The sequence below is a fragment of the Coccidioides immitis genome (genome assembly GCF_000149335.2).
Source record: "Coccidioides immitis RS genomic scaffold supercont3.5, whole genome shotgun sequence".
NCBI lineage: Eukaryota > Fungi > Ascomycota > Eurotiomycetes > Onygenales > Onygenaceae > Coccidioides > Coccidioides immitis.
Genome location: NW_004504307.1, coordinates 3,388,896 through 3,410,000, shown reverse-complemented (window position 1 = coordinate 3,410,000; position 21,105 = coordinate 3,388,896). Strand labels below are relative to the sequence as shown.

The window sequence follows — 21,105 nt, the reverse complement described above, 5'->3', positions numbered from 1 at the left end:
CAGGGCTTCCCGTCCGCTCAGCCGTACTTAAGCCACTTGCCGGCCGGCTAGTAGTTGGGTGGGTGACCACCAGCGAATCCCGGCTGTTGTATGTCGGTCTTCAATCTTTTTTGGACCCGTTCTCGCGTAATCACGCTCCTTCCTGGGTAATCTTCCCTTGCTGCTTTTCTTCATGCATCTTCGCCTGAGCTTCCAGGATCTTCTGAGGTCTTCTGGGCTGCCTCGCACAACAACCCCTTACTAGCATCCCCATTTGGCCCAGCCTCTGTGGACCCCCTGTTCTCTCATCTTGGTTGATGTTTTTGCCTTTTCATTCGCATGTAACTAGTTATGGGAAGAATGTAAGTCAGCTGCTTCTGGTGTGCTAGTCGGCACTCTCTTGCACCAGGTTGCCACCAGTATGATGAATTGGATTTTCTTGAACAGCTGCTGAATATCATTGGGATGACGAGGGCGGAACAACACCAAAGTCCCATTTGTTTTCAGCCCAACAGAGGACTGGTTTCACTTTCCAGTCTGCTAATAGAGCTCATCTTGCTCATCTTCAAAGGACTTAGTGATGTAGATGATATTCTGCACCTTGTGCGATGCTGCTGGTGCTTGCACAGCATATTAGAACACAGCAATAATCAATTAGACATTTTCAGAACAGTCATTGTAAGATGGTTTAAGCACCCATGTTTAGCTCTCACTGATAGTCTGCTTCAGGCCCACGCGCCCCATCACAAGTATGATATCCAGTTATGCTCGTTCATCAAGGCAAACCCATTATTCCAACCATACTCAATTACCCCTGCCCTGCCGGCCAGAAAGCTCTGTTTTTCTCGGGCTATACAATGGTTCTGCCAATGTTCTGACAGAAGAATTTGTATGGTGGATTGCTTGCTGTTGGCAGGGGCTGTGAGTTCTGCAGGATTGCTACCTACACCTGTTGGTTTGTATGTTGTTTTGCTGTTTGGTTTTCTCTATGTGTGAAGACAACACTTCAAAGGCAATGCGTGACTTATTGGCAGTTGAGGGGTGTCTCCCGCGGCTGAACGTTGATCATGATGCGTCTGTCAAGTCATCCATGGCGTGTTTTAACTTAAGGCAGACCCAGTGATTTTATCAAGCTTTGACAGATATCTATCTGGCTTGCTATTGAGGCTGTGTCTCTGGCATGGGTGTCAGTGTGTCAGACAGACTCAGAGTAAGTGAAGGTGTTTGACTGCGCAACTACTTTTTGGAAAGATAACAGCAAGAGAGCAATGTCAGAGGCACTGGATGTACTAGAATCCTGTTATTTTGTGTGGGGATTTCTGGGTCGAAAGGTATTTGCCGAAGTCCAGGACTTCCAATCCTAGACTGATGATGACAGGGCTTCTTTTGAAGATAGTCAAGGTTCTGATGAAGAGAGCTAGAACTGGTTCGTCAAGTTCACATCGCAATATTTGAGACCCTCAAACAGCATTGAGCTGCTTTTGCTGTCAGAATGGAACAGATCATGGCCCCCCAACCAGCCATACTATCTTCAACAACTTGGTCACTTGGTACTCCAGAGACTCCCGGGCTTTGGGTTGTCGCTCAACATATATCACTCAGTTGCAGATTTTGAAGCTGATCCAGTACAGAGGGCCACAGACATTGCCCGTGGCAAAGTTTTCATGTGGGAAGAACAAGAAGCTTGGATTATCAGACACATAATGGCGGTGGAATTACAAAGCAAACCTTGATCCCCATCCAGGCATGGGCGCCTACCCCCTTTGTATCCTGCAATAATCAACTTCCGGAGGGGATCTTTGGTTTGCCTTGCGGCCGCAACAGGGGCCTGAGATTTTTTCTGGCAGCTGATCCCTGCTCCCAGGTCTTCAAGCTCGTGCCTTGCATGTGCCCTAGTCCTGAGCTGATGCCACCATATTCTTCTTGAGTTCACTAGTTAGTCAAGAAACAATGTGCTTCACAAGGCCTTGGGTGGTGAGGAAGACTCTCAAAGTCATAGCTGAAGCAGCACAGCGGCACTAATAGTCTGGAAAATTGGTGGTTTTATTTAGGAGACTTAGTTCAAGCTGTTTGATCCTGTATAATTTAATTGCTTGTTCATCTATTTCTATGTTGTCTATGACCTATAATATTTAAAATATGTTTTGGATCGGCAAAATGTCCAAAGTCATAATTGGCCACACAGTCATTCTGATTCCAGACCTGTATGACACACATTTTGAAAACCCCGTGCTCAAATAAGTTCCCATATTAGGGATGACTAGTGATTATAGCACTGACTCCTGGATCTCCTACCAGCACCAGCCACGGGCCCGCATGCCTCCTGGTCACTCTTTGTCATCTCTTGGGGGCTTTTGGCTTGTAGCTGCCTGTGTTTCCATATTTCTCCTTGACCTTCATTTTGTCTTGATCTTTGTTTCCAGGAGAGGCATATTAAGGATATTCTTGGATGAGTTCAACATGGGTAAATGCCTACATCAAACACTGTATCATTCCTTGCATGCTCTTCCTCTTGTGCTTCCCTGCCACCCACCATATGTCAACTCTGCCATTAACCAACTTACTGTTGCTGTAGCACCAGCTTTTCAGCTATGTTCCTCCGGTGGAACAGGGTTACCAGAGGGCATGCGACTGCAGAGGAGATCAAGACTATAATCAAGCTGCTTATTTTCCTGACGAAGTTGCTGATTTTCCTTGTGAAGTTGCTCATTTTCCTGACGCAGGCGCTGAATTTCTTCGCGTAGCTAGTATAAATGAGTCAGATTGAGACTATATATGGACAGAGATATCCACAAACCTGAGCACATGGACAATAAGTACCCCAACTAGGGCGAGAGTAATTGAGCAGTGCAATAGAGTATCAGTAGAAGCAGCCGACGCCTGGTGACTGGGCTGAAAAGCCAAAGGCAGGGAATGAAAAAAGGATACACAATATATCTTGTGAGGTAGGCTCCAAAGCAAGCTCTTGCTACGCGGATGCTGCAGCATATCAAATGGGATGTGATAACTAGACCTGCTCCGCCAATAAAAGAATCGCGTAAATATCTGCGGGATCAATCATGTTGGTACACTTTGGTGTTGCGAGCAGATTTTCATGGGCAGAGCTGTTTGAGTAGCCCAGCGAGCCTTTTAAACTTCTTTCTGCATTTTGGGCAATGGTACATCCTCTGACTGTGCGCGGGCGAGTTGATATGCGCATTCAGAGCACCTTTTGTCCCAAATTCGGCGTGACATAGATAGCACTCCCAGAAGAAACCATTGTATGCGAGGTCTGTGGCTAGGTATTTTGACACATCCTCCTTGTACCATTCAATCTGTTTGTCGGTAATGATGTGATGTGGGTCACGTTGTTGTATAGCATGGAGGATGGAAGTATGATTCACCCCTTTGGCGCAGCGACAAGAACCCAGTTCAAGGTGATGAGTAACGCTGCTTGCTGAAGTGTACTTCTTGCCGCAGAAATGGCAGGGGACACTGGCACCGCGGTGGATTCTGGAGTTAAGATGCTATATCACTCATAAATAGCTGGCATATAAACTGTTGACATAGGTACCTTACCATTCACAGATTGTTTCCATTCTGAAACAAGAGACGACAATTCTTGCAGTAGTTCTTCTGGTGGCCAAGGTCTCTCATATGCTGGTTGGCGGCATTCTGTGTGTGGAACCTTTTGCCACATACATCGCATGGGACCTTGGGTTCTTGATGCCCAAGAGCATCCATGTGCTGTTCACAAGCACGCTGAGTTTTGAATGGATGTGAACATGTCTCGCACTCAAACTCTGGCAACCAGTGATCTGTGTTGTTCATATGCTGTTCACAGGCACACTGGGTGTTGAAATGGTGTGAACAGTTCTCACATTCATAAATAAGCATGATGAGCAGTGAAATGAGCAATGATTGGAATGGGAGAATGACAGACTGGAATAAATTGCAAAGTAGAAGATATGACACAGCACTAATAGAAGGGTGGGTTGACAGGACATGTCATGTGATGAGCTGTCCTGCTCTGATATCAGATCAATCATTCCCTGCCACCTGTTCTCTTCTTTGCATATGGCAGGTTTCTGTCATTATTCTTGTTTCCTGTGGTTCATAATTTGATGTCTTCTTGAGGCACCCGAGTCCCCAACAATAAACAGATTTCCTAGCTGAGGCTGAAGATAAGATTGAGTGATTGTGGGGCTCCTGTTTTCCTGCATTTGCCATGGCGCGGCTACTTATTAACTAGAAGGATACCTCTATAAATCTATTTGAAGTCTGAATGGACAATCACTTACAACTTTCCCAGCATTTCCAAAGCAATGTCTTTTGGAAATTTCCAGGATGACAGTAGATTGAGAATAGAAAGGGGTATCTTTGCTTATATGAAAGGCGGTAGGCGGGAGTTGTAGTTAGTGTGGGGAGAACAACTTCGATTTGCGTCAGCGCGGCCGGTTTTGCGCTCACGCGTCTGATGTGGCTTAGCGCCGTCCTGGTCGAGCCTAGCGCCGCCCTGTTTGGGTTAGGCATCGCCCGCTGTGGTTTAGCGCTGCCCATTCGGGGATGGTGCCCGTGCTGGCGCCTGTGATGTCACCTCGCGTTCGCCCGCCGCGACTATAAAAGCTGCTCCATCTTCCCTCTGTTGTGCACGCACTTCCTCCTCTTTTTCCATCACCCGCTCCTGTCTTCCTTTGTCCTTCACTGCCGGCGATCCTCGGAGCTGAGCGCCCTGTTTCAGCCCCCCTCCTTTTTATCCCGCTCACGGATCCCTGTCTCATTGCCGCGGAATCAACCGCCTCTCAGGCCTGGTGTGATCCATTGAACGCTCCCGCATTTGAACAAACGCTGTCTTTACCATCCTACTGCTTCTCGCGCCCTCTAATTTCTTGCTTTGTCCCCTTCTTTGGAAGCCAGGCATATTTTCACACTTCCTACGCGCTTCCTTGTCAGTCCTCGAGTTTGGTTCCATGACTCTGTGCCTTGCACCCTCCCTCCACTTCGCCTAATCTCTCGGGCTGGGGTGGAGACGTGCCGGAAATTGTGGTACAGCCCCTTCTGGGTCTCTGACCCGATCCCTGTTAGAGAAGGCAGACGACGGATATATTCCAACCGGCAAATCATGGTGGGAAATTTAGCGATAGAATGAGTCCCATGTTCTGCCTAGGATGTTCCAAGTGAGTTGATTTCCGGATACAATCTGTTAGTGTGGCCTCGGCTTGTCTCATGCGACTTAGCACAACGCAATCCAGCTGAAGTCACACACCACTTCCTCCAATAGCCCTGCGTGGATGACGGGGCTCAGCCAGGATATGGAGCACATGTTGAGTGATGGGGACTCGAGGGGCCACATCACCTGCAAGATCAGGGCTGGCTGACTTACAATGTCACCCTGCAGTGGTTGTCTCATTCAATTGCAGGAATTGCTTCCGATTTGTCTTCACTCATGGCATTGGGCCTGAAATGTGTCATTTCAACCAACCTTAGCATCTATCTGGGTCAGTGACTGGCAGATTGTGACTGTGGAACTCACTGCTTGGTCACTCTTTCTTGTCAAGACAACATTCTGGCATTACATGGTGCGGTCCTGGTATAGTGTCCCGCCAGGATACAAGTGCACTCATCATTTGACTGGGCTGGGAGGGCTTGGAGGCAGTGTGAAGGTTTGTTTGGAAGGGGGAAAGGAGCACTGCTTCATCTGTTGCACCCAGTGGGTGCAGGACTAGCAGATGCTTCTATATAGACTCCCAGCTTCCCACTGAAATCCACTGTGGTATTAGACTGCAAGTCATCTTCATTCTTCAGTTGAGCAACATATTCCTTTCAGTTTCAACTTGTTTGTCAACTATACTCCATCTTGCCCCAAACCTCTCACAATCCAAAAACTTCATGGACATTTTCCCTCTGCAAAACTTCCTCCCAAACCCCCAAATCCTCATCTTTTGCCTTCCTCACCACAGCTTCCTGCATGTCCCAGTTCCCTCTTCACTCTCTCTGCTTTCCCTCCATCACTCTGGCCCTACCCTTCTGCACCAAAAGCACATTCTTTACCTAATTGGCCCTTTGCCAGTGCCCCTCAATGCACATCATTTGAGGACAGTCATCAACCTGAAAGTCAGGCGCGAACAGTTCAGCCAAACAATTTTGACAAGGCCTTTCATGAGATGGAAGGCCTTGACGATAGTGACAGGACAGTTGTGGATTTGACTGCCGACACTGCTACCTGAGAGAATGGTGTGCAACATTCTTCCAATGGGACAAGTGATCCTGCAGGTGGGTTCTTTATTCTGCATATCTCCATCTGTTGACAGAAATCAAAATTGATTGTATTTCTAACAGAGATTGCATTCTAGACATCTTAAGGAGAGGCAATGACCTGGGCCAGGATCACAATAATGAGGGTCAACTGATTCTAGATTCACCAGCGGACCCTTTCACTCCCGACTCTGCCGGCCCACTGGAACCACTTGTCAGTGCTGAACATCTGAGCCCTGCGTCGCCTCCGAAGCCGCCCTTGTCAGGGTTGGACAAGCACCCGGATGAAGAAGCATATCAAGAGCTACCACATGGAAGCCAAGGTGAGTTCATGTTGTGCTTCTTTTCCCCACTGGGGCCGTCTTTTTCTCACATGCCCATATAGAAGCGTCCACCACGATCGAAGCAGAGACCAATGCCAGGGTTGGGCGTGCAAATTCCGCTCGTTCCCCGTCAGTGGTCCGCCGCATCGAACCAGAGCGACCGAAAGATGTGACTGGTGCAACTCCACGTAATACTGGGCAGCGGCAATATCCTTTCAGGAGAAGAAGACCGCCATCTGATGCTGGGTCCATGCAGACCATGGTCGCGGTCGTGATTCCGGCATCCAAGGGGCCGAGGGACAAGCGACGTCGTTCTCAGGCTGGGCCAGACCGCCATCCTCATGGTCATGCCGTGCCGGCTGCTGACCAAGGCGAGAGTGATACAGGCAGCCAGCACGATCCCTCTGACTACTCGGACGACGATTACGCTGCGAATAGCAGTGACGCCAGTGATTCAGTGAAAAAGCCGGTGTCAAAGCGGCGCAAGATCAGCTCGTGGTCAACAGTTACCACATCATGTCCATCTTCGTCTCGGCATCGGTCTCAGCCTCAGATCGCACGAGCCGTCAAGGATCGTGGGAGGCCCAAGTCAAAGTCTCAGAACATGCAGCTAACCAATGTATCGTCACCCAATATTGCCGCGCAGACTGAGAGCTGTCGATGGTTATCCCCTGAAGACATTTCAGCCCTGGTGTCCGCCTTCACACAGAAGCTTCTTGAATACCGTAGGGATCCGTCACCGGGCCCAGCACCCTCCGCGGATGACGAGGAAGCAATGACAGATACCCAGAGCACGAGTGACAGTGAACTGCGTGGGAAACTGGGCACGAAACCATCTTGGTGGACCCGGCATGATGAAGAGCGTCTTATCAAAATGAAGGCGCAGGGTTGGCGTTGGTGAGAGATCGAGCAGCACTTTCCACGCCGGACAAAGGCCTCCCTGCAGCAACGGTGGTCCTTACGCCGGGCTCAGGCGATGGAACAGTCGCCAGCGACTGCTACAAGCACGAGGAAGGAAAAATGTAAGCTGGTCAAACGATTCCCGTAGTCTAGTAGGATGGACAGACTCCTAGTTTAAGCTTAAGGTTTGTCCTGGGGGGAGCAGGGCCACCATGATATTAGAATGAATAGCGGCAATCTTATTTGCGTAAAATTTGTTGGCATCATCAAATGAACACTAAGGAGAACATACTTTCATGCTGAGCAATATGGAGCACATCTACACTATGCGAAGAGACAAGTTTGGAACCTGGAATCTAGTCAAAATGACCATCCAATCGCCCAGTCGTCTCTAGCAAATGGGTATTCAAAGTCAAATACAACTCGGACTGAACGCTTCAAGGTCTCAATCTCTACTTGTGCTGCGTTCAAGTACAGAGGAGCCGAAAAAGGTTCCAGGATTGGTATGTCAGCGGTAATGAGGAACTACATGGCTTCCTGGCTCTTAATTCTGCTCTGGAAGGTGCGAGTAACCAATAGGACTGTCCACATATTCCTCAAGAAGATGCTTTGCAGGCCAAACAACCTTCCCAGATCCAGCCCCGCCCCGTGAAGTGCTATCCTCCTTTTCTGGGGTATGTGTTGCCTCCTTGAGGCTGAAATCCTCCTTGCTGTTCGTATACCCATGCGATGCCACATGGAATTCCCGCTCCACCTGGTTGTCGTCTTTGAAGGCAAAGGTGCCATGCCAACCTTTGGTATCTTTGACATGCTTGCCTGCGACCGTGGTAGTATCATGCACGTCAGATCTAATACACAGTCTGGTTAGTACTGGATAGCACTTGCACTAAAAGCAAAGCTGGGTATGACCAACCGAATGAGAATCGCCTTAGGAGCCAGCTTTTGGTCTCGAGCTGTCGCATAGGCAAGGGCAACAAGAGCCTTCTTTCGGCTCGCACTCATCGTGTTGCCGGCGTAGAAAAAGAATCCGACAAAGTTCACCCCCCCCCCCCTGGTGCTGCCATGGTTCAAGTGACGCAACCAACTTAATGTAAGAAGACAGCACTCTCACTCTTGCAGGAGCTCAAATACTGTAGATTGGACTGAAGGGACTGAAAACAGGGCGCATCTTGCCCATTATGAATTCTTTTCTTCCCCCTGGAAAAGAGCGGGGAGGCATCCGCACCCTGTCACTTCGAACCGCACGAAAACTTGACTGGTCAGATGGGTTGTTGGGCGCTTGGGCTGGTCAGTCTGGAAACCAGCGAATGAGGCGTCGGGCTTTGTTTCTCAGTTTCTTCACACTCTTGACACCAAACAACCATCACCACATCGGCTTGAGATGGCTCGCTCTCCCATCCCTGTTTTCTTGTCGAAGTCCTCACTATACATTCGTCGCTTCCAGAAGTTCGGGTTGAGCTTCTCATCTTCTTATTCCACAATGCTACATGGCGAAGATGACGTCCAATACAACTGGATCAATGGTGCGGAATCGCTTGAAAAATACAAGCTCAGGGGTTATCATCCTATTATGATTGGGGATATGCTACATAAGCGATACCGCATCGTGGATAAGCTTGGTTTTGGAGGCTATTCAACGGTTTGGCTAGCTAAAGACACTCGGTTGAATCACTATGTTGCTGTCAAAGTTGGGATTGCGAACTCGCTTCCGCATGAGTCGAAAATTCTCCGGGCCCTCTTGGTACCACAACCATCGTCTTTGTCCACACACCCAGGACGCAAGTCAATACCATTGCCCCTTGATGAATTCGAGCTACACGGCCCCAATGGGACTCATCCATGCTACACAATGACTCCTGCGAGATGCAATCTTAGAGAGGTCTCTTTCAGCCGCCTGTTTCCTCTTGAAGTTACACGTGCACTATCAGCTGGCCTCACACTAGCTATTGCATATATGCATTCACAAGGCTATGTTCATGGAGGTTTGTCTCATACAATTCTTGATACCAAAATCCTTTTTAACTAATATTTGGTGCATCTTTATTTAGACATCCATCTTCGCAATGTCTTGGTTAAACTACCTTCGAGCTTTGATCAGCTTCCCATCGAGCAGCTATATGAAACATATGGCAAACCGCAGGCAGTCCCAGTCACACGGTGCGATGGAAAACCGCTTCCACCCAATGTCCCAGCAACTGCTGTTATACCACACCACCTTGGTAAAGATGCAGAAGAATTCTCATTGTCTGATGCTGAGGTGCTTCTTAGCGACTTTGGTGAAGCCTTTTCGCCAGCCTTGAATGTCCGCCTTGGGGAAAGTTGCCATACACCATTAGCTATGCGGCCTCCGGAAGCACGATTTGAACCACAGTCTCCACTATCATTTTCAGCAGATATCTGGAGTCTGGCCACAACAATTTGGGAAATTCTTGGCATGAAGGCGATTTTCAGTAGTGAGTTCATAACTGCAGATGAGATTGTGTCTCAGCAGATTGATGTGCTGGGACCAATGCCCTCAAGCTGGTGGGAGCGGTGGGACGAACGGGGCCAGTTCTTCAACCAGGATGGACACCCAAGAGAAGACCGGGATGTGTGGCCTCCAATTGATGAAGCATTCGAGGAAGGCATACAAAGATATCGACGAAAGCGTGGAATGGGCGTGTTTGAAGTAGATGAAACGGCTGCTATCCTTGATTTGATGCGCCGAATGTTGGCATTCCGGCCGGAACAGCGACCGACAGCTGAGGAAATCCTCAAGTCAGAGTGGATGGTTAAGTGGGCATTGCCTGCACTCACAGCTGCGAGATGAAGTTAATAGGAAAACTATCAATAGTATGCTGTGCTTGTACGAGACCGGTGGTATGCCCCTGGCACTAGAGCAGGTGAGCAGCATGGGATGGGGGAGAGAGGTTATAATAGCCATATGGCAGAAAGGCCCGCTTGGCCTCAAGCACATGGGGTCAAATGACCATCTGTTCGAGCAGCCTGGTGTCCTTGACACCCACTGGAGATCCTTTCACAGCTTGAAAAAAAAGTTGAAGATTATCAAACATCAACCAAAAAGAAACTTGGGCAGAGAGAAACCCTCTTCAGAAAGAGTGCAGAATACAGCAATAAATGTGGAGCTGATGTCTATATCATTGTCTATGTGAACAATCAGTACTTCACCTTATACACAAATGGGAATCAGCCACTATCAGCTGAGCAAATAGTACATTCTCCAGTCCCAGAGTGGATGCTTTGGCTGACATCAACAGGCCCATCAGTATCCTCTTCCACTTCACATATCACCTGAGGATTGTCGAAGAGCAAAAGGGAAGACAGCAGGGCACTTCAGGAATATTGATATTGTGAATTAACAGAGCTTGGGATATAATAGTCAAACCAATAAAATGCAACAGAATCTTTATCCTCTAGTTTTCAAGCAATACTGGCATCTGTGGCTTCACTCTTGATATCTTTGTTGTCACTAGGTTAAGCATTCCTTAAAAGCTTCTAAGTAGAGTAATGGCAACCATGGGCTAACCACAGCATAATGACTGTCGTTTGCTCTGATTCTTCCTGCTTAAGGTCTAAAAAAAGAAATCGTGTGGGCGTTGAGGACGCTGAGCCCGTCAACCATATGGCCCTGTCGACCGTGTGGGCGTCAAGGACAGCGGGCCCGTCGACCATATGGCCCTATCGACCTCCTGGGCGTCAAGGACACCGGGCTGCTCAAACAGATGGTTGTTTGACCCCGTGTGCTCGAGGCCAAGCGGCCTTTTCTGCCATATGGCTATTATAACCTCTCTCCCCCATCCCATGCTGCTCACCCCCTCTAGTAGTTAGGACCAGATGGTGACCGACCGGAGGTACTTGTCACAATGTCGCGTCCCCCGAGGTGCAGAAGTGTCCCCAGAAATCGCGTCCCCCCACCATGTTGATTGACATGTACAGCAGCGACGAATCATTTGTCATGACTTCGGGAAATGGACGGGTCTGTGATGCTTGGCAGCATGGGTGGAGAAGGCTGGGTCCAACAGCCTGTGCAGCTCTCCAATCACATTCATCCTCCGCATCACACCAAGGCGGCTACAAGCTCGACAACTGGCAAGAATCGCAGTTATAAACTGTTTGGAATCCTTCCAGGACAAAATCTGATGGCTCTCTGCATTGTTATCTTCAATCTCACGTAAAATCCTTCTGCTTCTGATCCATCTAGTTCTCTACTCGATACACCAAGGAGCAACCATTATGGCCCGTGCATTCTCTTCAACCGCTCGGACCCTTGTGAGATGGTTGGGCTATGATAAGGAGCTTCTCACGCCGGAGTTCCGGCAGGCGGTAGATCATTATGCGGCCAATGGTGCCGTCAAGGTACGCAACATCCTAGAACGATAATGAAATTCTGTACTCTAAACCTCTCTTAGAAAGTCGGCGAAATCGAATCTATTGAGATTTTGTCAGTACTCCTATATCTCTTTCCTTTGCCTAGCCTATTAGGACGTGCTACTTATGACTGTTCACATAGGCACCGCAACGACAGCAGTAGCCCTATCCATCGATCTCATTACAACCCTAAAGATAAAGAGCTGATTATCAGCGCTCGAGTCAAGCCTACCAATGGGCCGGCTCGAACCCATCACATCTATGCGAACGGTACTGGCACCATCAGAGTTGGCGATAAACGCGAGTATTCGACGTCGGCCACACAGGGAAGACCCGTGGACATGGCTGCTGAAGAGGGACCTCGGGAATAGAACTTGGTTTGCAGGGGATAAGTTTGTTGCCGGCTTTATCGGGATGCTGCTCGTAGGCTCTTCTATCGTTCTTCTTGCTTTGATGGCTTATGTGACTAGGTCTTAAATTCAAAATCAGATACTAGTATTTCCACATCATTTGGGTTTCTTTCACCTTCTGATCCCTCACTGAATAAACCAAGTCACAGGTTCTCAAGAGATCCGAGATGGCGGCTCAGATTTGTGATAAAGGCTGAACCAAGGCCGGCATTTTCCTTTTCATGAATGCGCACGGATCCATTCATCTTGCATAAGTTCCTTCGCAGAGCTTCGCTTGCCCGGTTCCCACTGAACCATTTTCCGCATCAGACACAGAAACTTCTCCCTGTCCTCCTGTTGTTCCTTGAGAGCAGTTTCTCTCTCTTCGAGTGGAACTGGATCTTGCAAAGGAATTCCGGCACAAAATTCGCCTAAATAAGTTAGACAGAACACAGAAAAGTTGAGAAGGGTGAAAAGGGATGTAAGTAGCAATGAAAAGTGGAGAGGAGAAAAGCAGTTTGCCTACCTTCCTCTGAAAAGAATTTGCTCGTCAGCCTACCCTGAGCAAGGAGGTTAGGCGGCGGTGGCCCAAGAAGACCAATCATCTCAGCTAGATGTGCTCTACTTCGGTAGGTCTGGAGTTCCGGATCATGTCCAGTAAACAGAAACTCGCCTTCGAACATATCCCACGCCACACAGCCTGCGTTCCATATATCAACGCTGTATGACCATGGAATCTCGAGGATCACCTCTGGCGCTCGATAGAAGTTTGGTTGGATATCTTCCAAATGCTCATCAACATCTCCAGGCATGGCTGACCCAAAATCGCATAACACAGGGGGGGCAAAGTTCTTTGGCATTGTGAGTTGGCGGGACTCGTAGATGATGCGACCATCATCTAGTTCTTTCCGTGGACAGGGTGTTTGAAGCTCGCTTTCCTCAAAATGAGTGAAAACCGAATCATCAGCAATGCCGAGCATGATGTTATCGGATTTGATGTCACCGTGGATAATCTTGCATTCGGAATGCAAATAGTCCAGTGCTAGAAGGAGATACTTTAGTACAGTTGCCATGACTGGAACGGGCAGCCTGTGAATTGGGTTGCGGCGAAGAAAGGTCAAGACGCTCTCCCATAGGGGAGGATGTACAAGGCATCTGTGTTTATCTGTGGGCCCATTAACATCAAAAGAGTCGAGAAGCATCCGCACAGCTTTGCGACCAGGATGAGATTTCGAGCCTCGCTCCAGGCGTTTGTACATATTGAGCTCGCCATCCAATTGCTGGCCCATGGATGTAGATGTAATGAATATCTTGAGGGTAACATAATTGCGGCGGCTGAAGATGGTTTTAGTTCAGGCATTTAACACAATTTTATGGAGATCGGATCTTACTTCATGTCCCGCGCAAGCCACACTGTCGAAGTTGCTCCATATCCGAGTTTACCAACGACTTGGTATCTCTCATTGAAGACCTCCCCAATGCGAACGGGATAGTACCGCGCGGCGACGTAACCTGGGATTGTCTCTTCTTCGATTTTTTGAGCCAGTGGTATCCGGGGAAAGTTCAAATTGGAAAAGCTTAGGGGCTTCCATCGTCCGAACCGGGGTAGGAAATGTAAAAGCGAGGGAAGCATCGATACAAATGCAGTAAAATCAAAGATGACACGACTGATACAGATTCAAAGAGGTGATGGCGTTGGATTTGATGTTGGTGATGTTAGTTGGCAAACCTCGTGGGTTGGGTGAGCGCTTAGACCTTCATTACTGCTTAATAAGCAGCGCCTAGTGCTAACTAGGCGGTTAGATGGGGGGGGTTTAGTGTGGGTGATCACGTGCGTGCGCCGAACATCTATAAAAGGCGAGCTTGCGCCGTCCGTCCTGCCTCGTCCTCCACCTCGCGCTGCTTCGACTGCCGCCCTTTTCCTCCGCTCCCTTCTCGCTCGCGTCCTCCCTCCCTCCCTCTCCCGGACCTCGTGAAAGCGCGGCTCGCTTGGAAAGAGGAGACATCGCAGGAACCGGCCGTCCATGCTGCACGCCGGGGGACTTCGTGTCCTGGTGATGACACCCCATTGGCGGCCGAGACAGAGGTGAAGGGGGGACATGACGCCATTCAGGACGTGTCACCATTGACAGATCTAGGGAACATAATCTTGTATCAGCAGAAAGGAGGCGCGGTTGATGGAGATGATGAAGACGGGCGAATCCAGTGCATTGTGCCTCCCCCGGCCATGGTCCGGTTTGTGGACAGCACCAGGCCTCAGCTGAGACCTTGTGTGTGGGCGCCGGAAATCCTGTTGGAGTTGGAAGTGGTGATGCGCTGATGTTGTTTGTCTAGACTGCACTGCGCCGCGAAGACGGCACCTGCTTCCAGTACAACAGCAACTCAAACAGACTGCACTGGAAGCAACAATGCGCATATGAACCTCCCCGCCACCTAACAACATGGTTGTGCCTGGAGATGGCAACAGACCAAGTGATATGCAAAGTCCCCTTGACTGTTTCTCAAGCATCCTAGAACACAAGTACAATGTACAGCTCAACTGACTTGAGAAGCGCCAACCACATGTTGTGCCGCCATGGTGGACTCCCCCATTTATCTGCATAAAGGATTTGGTGGAGGACGCAATCAAAGAACACAATGCCATAGAACTGGCAACAACCATGTGGGAGCAGCTGCAGTGGCGCCTTCGCTCCAGGCTAATGGCAGCTACACAAAATGGACTCAATACATGGGCCCATCCAGCACCTCCACAGTGTATGCGGTGGAACTCAGGGGCCTAGTGCTAGCCCTGGAAATCATACTCGACCTCCATGCAACCGGCACTACCCCTAGGAAATGTGCTATCTTTACCAACAACCAGGCTGCCATCCAAGCGATTTGGAACCCCAAGCATTCATCAGGTAAATACATCCTCATTGAGGCTGTACAAGCACTTGATATGCTCCAGAACCTCGGGTGGGAAGTGCAATTCCAGTGGATCCCAGCACATGTTGGGGTGCTGGGTAATGAGGAAGCAGACTGAATGGCAAAGGAGGCCACTGGTGTGGACCCAGGAATAAACATCAAACAGCTCCTAGAAACAGACCCTTTGTGGATTCTAACAGCAACCACAAAATCCACCATCCGCCAAAGGATGAAACACATAGTGGAACACAGAGAGCAATCAGTTCAGCAATCACACAGATGCACACAGGAAAGATTGGCCTATGTACCTACCTCTATTCCATCAACAAGGCCAATACCAACAAGTGCCAATGTGGGTATGGACCACAGACCATGCGACACATCCTCCTGGAATGCTGAAACTGGGCAGTCAAATGACAACAAATGTGGGCAGGCAAACCTCCATGTGTGGACATCAAACACATTCTCTGCAGTTCATCAATGGCAGTACAAGCAGCAAAGATGATCCTAAGAACAGGGCTCCTGGGGCAATTCCAGGCAGTCCCTTCAACAGTACTCTAATATAACTAGCATTTGAGTGATTATAAGTAAACAGAAGTTGAGGAAGGCCAGAAAAGGCCTAACAAGGCAGAGACACAGAACAGCCAAGATAACTTTGGTAGAGGGATGTGAATTCAAGTAGAAAAAGAAGCACCTTCATGCAGGAATGACCTGTTTAAACCCCGGGAATATTTCCTGCAGGAAGAGCTTAGTTTCTGGCCAAAACACCTGTATCTAGAGTTGTACGCTGCATAGCTGCCTGAGGGCGGCCGGGACAGTCTATGAATAAATCAATCAATCAATCAATCAACGGTCCTAGTCTATGCCATTGCCCTGGCTTATGCCACCGCAGTTTCAGGGCAGTGGCAGTGGCAAAAGCCAGTAGCATAAGCCAGGACAGTAGCATAAGCCAGGGCAATAGCATAAGGCAGAGCAGTAGCATAAGCCAGGACAGTAGCATAAGCCAGGACAGTAAGCCAGAGCAGTAGCATAAGCCAGGATAGTAGCATAAGCCAGGGCGACGGCGTATGCCCGACCCTCGGTCACACTACCAGCAATGACAAGCCCCTGGCTTATGCCATTGCTAAGCGTCTTAACCCAACTTGTTTAATTCTAGATATCCTTTTTCTGGCTTGTGCCAACATCTTCCTGCCTTTTTTGAGGCCCTTCAGTTCCAAAAATGACCTCCATTTTCAGAAACAGTGAGACTGGATGAGGGTGGTCAGTCGCGGACTGAAAGTGGCTCCATAACCTACCCCATCGTGACTGGCAGTTCTAGTCATCTCTTTTCACACCCTCTCAATGTTGCCCATTTGGTCTGCTTAACAATGAGCTATTACTCCTGATAACAGTAAGTCTTGGCAAGAATTTGATCCCTCAATAAATTGTTCAGGCTAATATCTTGGCAGTGGGGTGACAAAACAATCAAGACATGTGATTTGGTGAAGCCAATTTCGAGCGCCTCTGTAGTCTTGGACAGTTCACTAACATGTTATCTGGATTGTTGCCTAAATCACAAGTCAACAGATTGAATGAAGAGCTCCTTCATGATGCTCTCAATAACTGCATCAAAATTTCTGAGTTAACCAAGATGTCTGAAGAATTCCTTCAAACCTGCCATGAACACCTCAGTGTTCCGCTTGCCATCCAGCCCAAGAAGTCCAAATCCATCAAAGGCTCGATCACCGCCCCCAACCCAGCGTCAGACAGCTCCGACAGAAGGAACAAAAGTTGGGAATGGGGAAACACGCAACTTGCAGTGGTCTTGTCTCCGCCGCAACCACCTCCAGTCAAATGTCAAACACGGGCACGCAAGAGAAAGTCAGCTGAAGGAGGCGGGCAACACCCAAAGACCACCTGTGAACAAAAGAAAACATCTCTTCAGTGCTCAGCCCTGACACATTCCTTCGGTGCGTGCAAAAATCGGGCCACTATTGTACCAGCGTCCCACGGACTCCCGATCTGCTGGATTCACCGAAAACTCGGACAGACTGTAGCCTCTTGTCAGGCAGCGCTCGGAGGCAACCGCAAATGCCTCAAAAAGATTCCCTGGTCCGAAAGACGACAACTCTGTTCCGAACACGCGGATTTTCCACTGCCATGCTACATACTGCGTCTACCGACTGAACTTCGTCAGCAGGTCTTTTCATATATTCTTGATGACTATCAGAGCCAATATGTTCAATTCTACACCTATTACAGTTTTCTGAAAATGGCGCGACTGAATCGTCAAATCTTCGAGGAAGCAAGTGATATACTCTACCGAAACTTCGTATGCAAGATCTATTTACACCATGAAGGAATATACATCTTGCAAAGAAAATGCCTCTCAGTGCGACCTGGTTCCTGGCAGCGTTTCAAACAATTCCGTTTCACGATGGATATATATAGGCATGGAAAGCACGACGAAACCCTCAGCAACGCTAGGCTTATTGCAGCACAACTCCATGGTGCCAATATTAAGCTCCATATTTCAGTTGCATCATTCGGCAGTCACCTTCTAGACATTCATAACACTTATAACATCTTACCCTTGTACTTGGATGCATTTCGGCATTTACGGAGAGTGCAGGAAGCCCGAGTGACAATACATCCTGATCCTTCTGTGAAATTGAAGGAAATCGAAGAGCGGGCGGGATTGTCAGAGGAGACCATGGCCATTTCATTGAGGTGGAGAAGACTCTACAAAGAATGGATTGAAGTGCTGGAGGGCTTCTGAACTCTTCGATTACAATTGAGGTTGATAGGTGGAGCTGCCATTGTAGCTTTGTCGAGAAAGGTGTGAGGGGAGACCGGTGCCAGGGCGTACAGATTTTGGACTCGATTAACTACCTGTTTCTGGATCTCAGACAACAATTCCCGCTACCCTAATACATTTCCAACAAACCCAACCCTCCAAAGTCTCGCAAATCTTCTAATGTCATCTCGACAGACACTTCATATCCGCTGGATACCTTTTTCACTGTTCGCCCAGAGGACAGGATTCCAATGAAGCTGTCGGGGCTCACCGCCTTGTCCAGTCTGATCAGACCATCTAGAAGCTGTCAGAAATGCATTGCTTTGGGGTTGAACGGGAATGGATGACTTGCCCGAAGTTCCCAGTCCGCGATAGGGTGGCGCCAACTTGTCATTCTTGGTGTCCATTCTGTCTTCTACTTGATACTTCTCCTTTCTGTTTCTCCTTGATACAAGTCTGGCTATCTTCGCTCGGGAGACCAGCAAGATAATGTACTCCATCTTCAAGTATGGTTTTACAATCCCGCCCAATCCAAGATAAGAAGGGACCTGCTTCATAGCACTGACTTCCATCTCCTGGCCCAACTCCACTTTAATCAAAGGAAGACCTTCAACCTGTGAAATCGGCCTGGATGATGATCGCAAGATTTGGGAGACAATGTGTATTCTGAGTGGTCGCTCATGGTGCTGATGGCGAAAACTGTGTCACCGGACAATAACTGTAAAGTGGGTAGAGACAATTTCACTGATGCAGGTTCCGCCGAAGCCGTGTCATGCTTTGTGTGTCTGCGCCGCTCCTTCTGCTCCTTGACCTCCGCGGGATTGTAAAACCGGAACGGGTCTATTTCTGTTGAGAGATTGTTTGCTGAGGAATTATCAATGGAGAGAACGGGTGAGGCAGCAGGAGGTTGCAGGCCTTTATAGATGGGAAATTCCCAGAAAAAGTCATCATGCATTGAGTTACTGTAAAGTGGCATTGATGCAAGATGCAAAAGCCAGGATTGTGATTCAGACAGGGAACTGCCCAAAACAGCAATTGCACCAGACTGTAATGGTCTGGGGCAGAGCAGCGCAGCGAACTCAGTGACTAGACAATGGATTACCACAAAAGGCAAGGGAACATCAGCAAAAGCCAGGGATTTGTTGTCCCGCTTGCATGTCTTGCTCAATACCATAGTTGCGCCTGATTCAAATGTTGTTGGTGCAATGGCGCAGTGTAAGTTCCAGCAATTGCCTGGCTGCCAGTGCTAACACCTTCTGTACTTGCTAAGCATGCATTTGCTCTCAAGTGGAACTCAGTGTTTATCTCCTGCACATCGTGTGTACAATCTCTGTGGAGTGCACGGCTCTGAATTGCCCTAGAATCCCTGACACAGACCATCCAACAGCGCGTGAAGCGGTGCACAGCGGCCAATATTCCAACTGGCATGAAACCATTGTGCTGTGTAAGCCATTACTGGTTGGACAAGTTTCACACATTAAGCTGAACATGAAGCAAAGCTTGCTTGACGGGAACCTGCTGGGGAACATTGCTGACAATTTCTGGGGCTGGAGCACCTTGGAGTTTTCCGCATCTTCGCCACTGCGGGATTTTTGTCATTGGGTGAAAGTGTTTGAGGTCGTATTCATAGGAGCGCGCACCAACATGGCTCTGGGGTGCTTCCCTCAAGCAGTTCTTGTTGGTCAAGAGAACTTCGTCTGAGGGCTAGTTGCGCCAGACCGTGAGCCAAGGCGAATGGGCATGGTGATGATCTTGAGGGCCCGCGAATGAGATTTTGACAGGTGTCCTGGGGGCAGGAGAGGGATCATGGACTACGTCAGATCAGCCCGCGTTGCCGGGGACACGTGCGAAAGTACATCGCCCAAGAAGGTCGGAACCAGACCAGGGATATTGGAAATGGATACCAGAATCGTCGGGGCAGAGCACGCCAGAGGGGGAAGGATGGTGCAGGACCCAGATCCAGTGATGTAAGGGGGCCCTGGGAGGGGTGAGAGGAAGGACAAAGGGGCAGAGGGTGTGAAAAAGCCCAAGCATGCAGCGACACCTGAAGGCACGCGTAGAGTGCTAGAAGGGTAGAAGTGACAAACAGGTGAGCACCGGTGGAGGCGTGGGTGAAGGTAGGTGAAGGAGCAAGGAGGATGAAAGATCGAAAAACAGAGGGATTACAGCGCTGTATTTATACGCGACGGGCGGCGAGGGCAGGGCGGCGGCAGGGCGCTAGACTGGATCAGGGGCTGCCTGACTGAGGCGCTTTGATGGAGGACTCATATGCTTGTCATTCACTAAGCTACCTAAAGGGGAATCTCGGCTCCATACCAGAAAAAGGAGCTTTTCTGTTAGGTAATCCAACTAGCACCTCGCTCACGTGACCCACATAGGTTAGCCGAGATTCCCTTTTAGGTAGCTTAGTGAATGACAAGCATACGAGTCCTCCATCAAAGTCCTCCGCTGTCTGCATGCATCTCCCAAGTTCTCACTAACCACCACCCCTTTAGGGATTGATTATTCAGCTGTATAAAGAGAGACTACGTCCAGAAAATGGACCTTATCACTCAACACAGAATAAAGAAGGAGGCGCAAGGATTTATTGCCTCCATTGATCAATCTGCTGTCTGCGAGCTAGCAACACCATTCCATCCGGCGAAGAAGCGCCTGTCGAATATTTGGTGAAGTGAAGAAAGGCGGGTTCAATGTCTGCTTTCCAGTCGAATTTACAGATTCACCGGGTGAGAGATGGATGGTCTGAATCCCGATTCTGCCGCGCTTGGCTTTTCCAGAGGAAAAGCTACGCGGTGAAATTGCTACAGTTTGTCAGGCTGTCCTTTTATCTGTCAATGCAGTTTTAAATATGCACCTAGACATTTCTTGTGGCTCACATAAACCAACCATAGATTCATCGCGGAAAAATCTACAATATGTATCCCCTGCTTACATGGGTATTCAATTAAACAAGACAATCCACTTGGCCTCCCATTTATGCTGCTGGATTATGTGGAAGGAAGGTCCCTCTTCACTGTGGAAGTTTAAAAGCTTCCAGATCACGAACAGTGCGAATTTTTCAGCAAACTTGGTGATATCTATATCCAGCTGTTCCAGCACCAGTTTGACTGGATTGGCACTCTGACCTTGGATGCGGATGACGAGCATTGGATTTTTGATCACAATCAACCACTTTCAGTTATTAATGAACAACCAGACCCTTGCAGTAATTGAGCCATGCCACTGGATAGCA

The 21,105-nt window shown here is 48.8% G+C and overlaps 11 protein-coding genes and 1 non-coding gene across 12 annotated transcripts in view; 7 read left to right on the top strand and 5 right to left on the bottom strand.

The window, feature by feature from the left end:
- CIMG_15520 overlaps nt 1-95 on the top strand; it is a 116-nt gene extending 21 nt beyond the window's left edge. The window contains exon 1 of the ribosomal RNA XR_001099873.1: nt 1-95. This exon is cut by the window's left edge and continues 21 nt beyond it. This is a non-coding gene — a ribosomal RNA (5S ribosomal RNA).
- Nucleotides 96-1,159: 1,064 nt separating this feature from the next.
- Nucleotides 1,160-1,712, top strand: CIMG_13633 (uncharacterized protein; the record flags this gene model as incomplete). Its single annotated transcript, XM_001241791.1, has 2 exons — nt 1,160-1,189; nt 1,401-1,712. 2 exons carry the CDS (start codon nt 1,160-1,162, stop codon nt 1,710-1,712), a joined length of 342 nt encoding a protein of 113 aa, XP_001241792.1.
- A 1,274-nt stretch (nt 1,713-2,986) lies between these two features.
- CIMG_05689 (uncharacterized protein) lies at nt 2,987-3,855 on the bottom strand (the record flags this gene model as incomplete). The annotated part of the gene is made up of 3 exons (XM_001241792.2): nt 2,987-3,083; nt 3,142-3,485; nt 3,661-3,855. 3 exons carry the CDS (start codon nt 3,853-3,855, stop codon nt 2,987-2,989), a joined length of 636 nt encoding a protein of 211 aa, XP_001241793.2.
- Nucleotides 3,856-4,504: 649 nt separating this feature from the next.
- CIMG_05690 (uncharacterized protein) lies at nt 4,505-5,281 on the bottom strand (the record flags this gene model as incomplete). The annotated part of the gene is made up of 4 exons (XM_001241793.2): nt 4,505-4,690; nt 4,817-4,892; nt 4,948-5,036; nt 5,225-5,281. 4 exons carry the CDS (start codon nt 5,279-5,281, stop codon nt 4,505-4,507), a joined length of 408 nt encoding a protein of 135 aa, XP_001241794.2.
- A 908-nt stretch (nt 5,282-6,189) lies between these two features.
- Nucleotides 6,190-7,739, top strand: CIMG_05691 (uncharacterized protein; the record flags this gene model as incomplete). Its single annotated transcript, XM_001241794.2, has 3 exons — nt 6,190-6,235; nt 6,312-6,536; nt 6,599-7,739. The coding sequence occupies 3 exons, from the start codon at nt 6,190-6,192 to the stop codon at nt 7,435-7,437; spliced, it is 1,110 nt and encodes a 369-aa protein (XP_001241795.1). The 3' UTR covers nt 7,438-7,739.
- Nucleotides 7,740-7,980: 241 nt separating this feature from the next.
- CIMG_05692 (uncharacterized protein) lies at nt 7,981-8,438 on the bottom strand (the record flags this gene model as incomplete). The annotated part of the gene is made up of 2 exons (XM_001241795.1): nt 7,981-8,284; nt 8,350-8,438. 2 exons carry the CDS (start codon nt 8,436-8,438, stop codon nt 7,981-7,983), a joined length of 393 nt encoding a protein of 130 aa, XP_001241796.1.
- Nucleotides 8,439-8,614: 176 nt separating this feature from the next.
- Nucleotides 8,615-10,837, top strand: CIMG_11593 (CMGC/SRPK protein kinase). Its single transcript, XM_012358308.1, has 2 exons — nt 8,615-9,418; nt 9,485-10,837. The coding sequence occupies exons 1-2, from the start codon at nt 8,818-8,820 to the stop codon at nt 10,243-10,245; spliced, it is 1,362 nt and encodes a 453-aa protein (XP_012213731.1). The 5' UTR covers nt 8,615-8,817; the 3' UTR covers nt 10,246-10,837.
- An 832-nt stretch (nt 10,838-11,669) lies between these two features.
- On the top strand, nt 11,670-12,175 carry CIMG_11594 (uncharacterized protein; the record flags this gene model as incomplete). The annotated part of the gene is made up of 3 exons (XM_012358309.1): nt 11,670-11,792; nt 11,846-11,877; nt 11,947-12,175. The coding sequence occupies 3 exons, from the start codon at nt 11,670-11,672 to the stop codon at nt 12,173-12,175; spliced, it is 384 nt and encodes a 127-aa protein (XP_012213732.1).
- Nucleotides 11,962-13,985, bottom strand: CIMG_05694 (CMGC/SRPK protein kinase). The gene is made up of 3 exons (XM_001241797.2): nt 13,585-13,985; nt 12,720-13,528; nt 11,962-12,624 (listed from the first exon to the last, which is right to left on the bottom strand). The coding sequence occupies exons 1-3, from the start codon at nt 13,824-13,826 to the stop codon at nt 12,434-12,436; spliced, it is 1,242 nt and encodes a 413-aa protein (XP_001241798.1). The 5' UTR covers nt 13,827-13,985; the 3' UTR covers nt 11,962-12,433.
- On the top strand, nt 13,852-14,513 carry CIMG_05695 (uncharacterized protein; the record flags this gene model as incomplete). Its single annotated transcript, XM_001241798.2, has 2 exons — nt 13,852-13,934; nt 13,997-14,513. 2 exons carry the CDS (start codon nt 13,852-13,854, stop codon nt 14,511-14,513), a joined length of 600 nt encoding a protein of 199 aa, XP_001241799.2.
- A 2,214-nt stretch (nt 14,514-16,727) lies between these two features.
- Nucleotides 16,728-17,855, top strand: CIMG_05697 (uncharacterized protein; the record flags this gene model as incomplete). The annotated part of the gene is made up of 1 exon (XM_001241800.1): nt 16,728-17,855. The coding sequence occupies one exon, from the start codon at nt 16,728-16,730 to the stop codon at nt 17,853-17,855; it is 1,128 nt and encodes a 375-aa protein (XP_001241801.1).
- A 218-nt stretch (nt 17,856-18,073) lies between these two features.
- CIMG_05698 (uncharacterized protein) lies at nt 18,074-18,849 on the bottom strand (the record flags this gene model as incomplete). The annotated part of the gene is made up of 2 exons (XM_001241801.2): nt 18,074-18,559; nt 18,619-18,849. The coding sequence occupies 2 exons, from the start codon at nt 18,847-18,849 to the stop codon at nt 18,074-18,076; spliced, it is 717 nt and encodes a 238-aa protein (XP_001241802.2).
- Nucleotides 18,850-21,105: the final 2,256 nt, after the last annotated feature.

Coding starts and splice junctions, on each gene's coding strand:
- CIMG_11593 (XM_012358308.1), top strand. CDS start 8,818: ATGGCTCGCTCTCCCATCCCTGTTTTCTTGTCGAAGTCCTCACTATAC. Junction 9,419..9,484: donor ACAAGGCTATGTTCATGGAG/GTTTGTCTCATA, acceptor ATCTTTATTTAG/ACATCCATCTTCGCAATGTC.
- CIMG_05694 (XM_001241797.2), bottom strand. CDS start 13,826: ATGCTTCCCTCGCTTTTACATTTCCTACCCCGGTTCGGACGATGGAAG. Junction 13,529..13,584: donor TGGCTTGCGCGGGACATGAA/GTAAGATCCGAT, acceptor AACCATCTTCAG/CCGCCGCAATTATGTTACCC. Junction 12,625..12,719: donor CAAATTCTTTTCAGAGGAAG/GTAGGCAAACTG, acceptor TAACTTATTTAG/GCGAATTTTGTGCCGGAATT.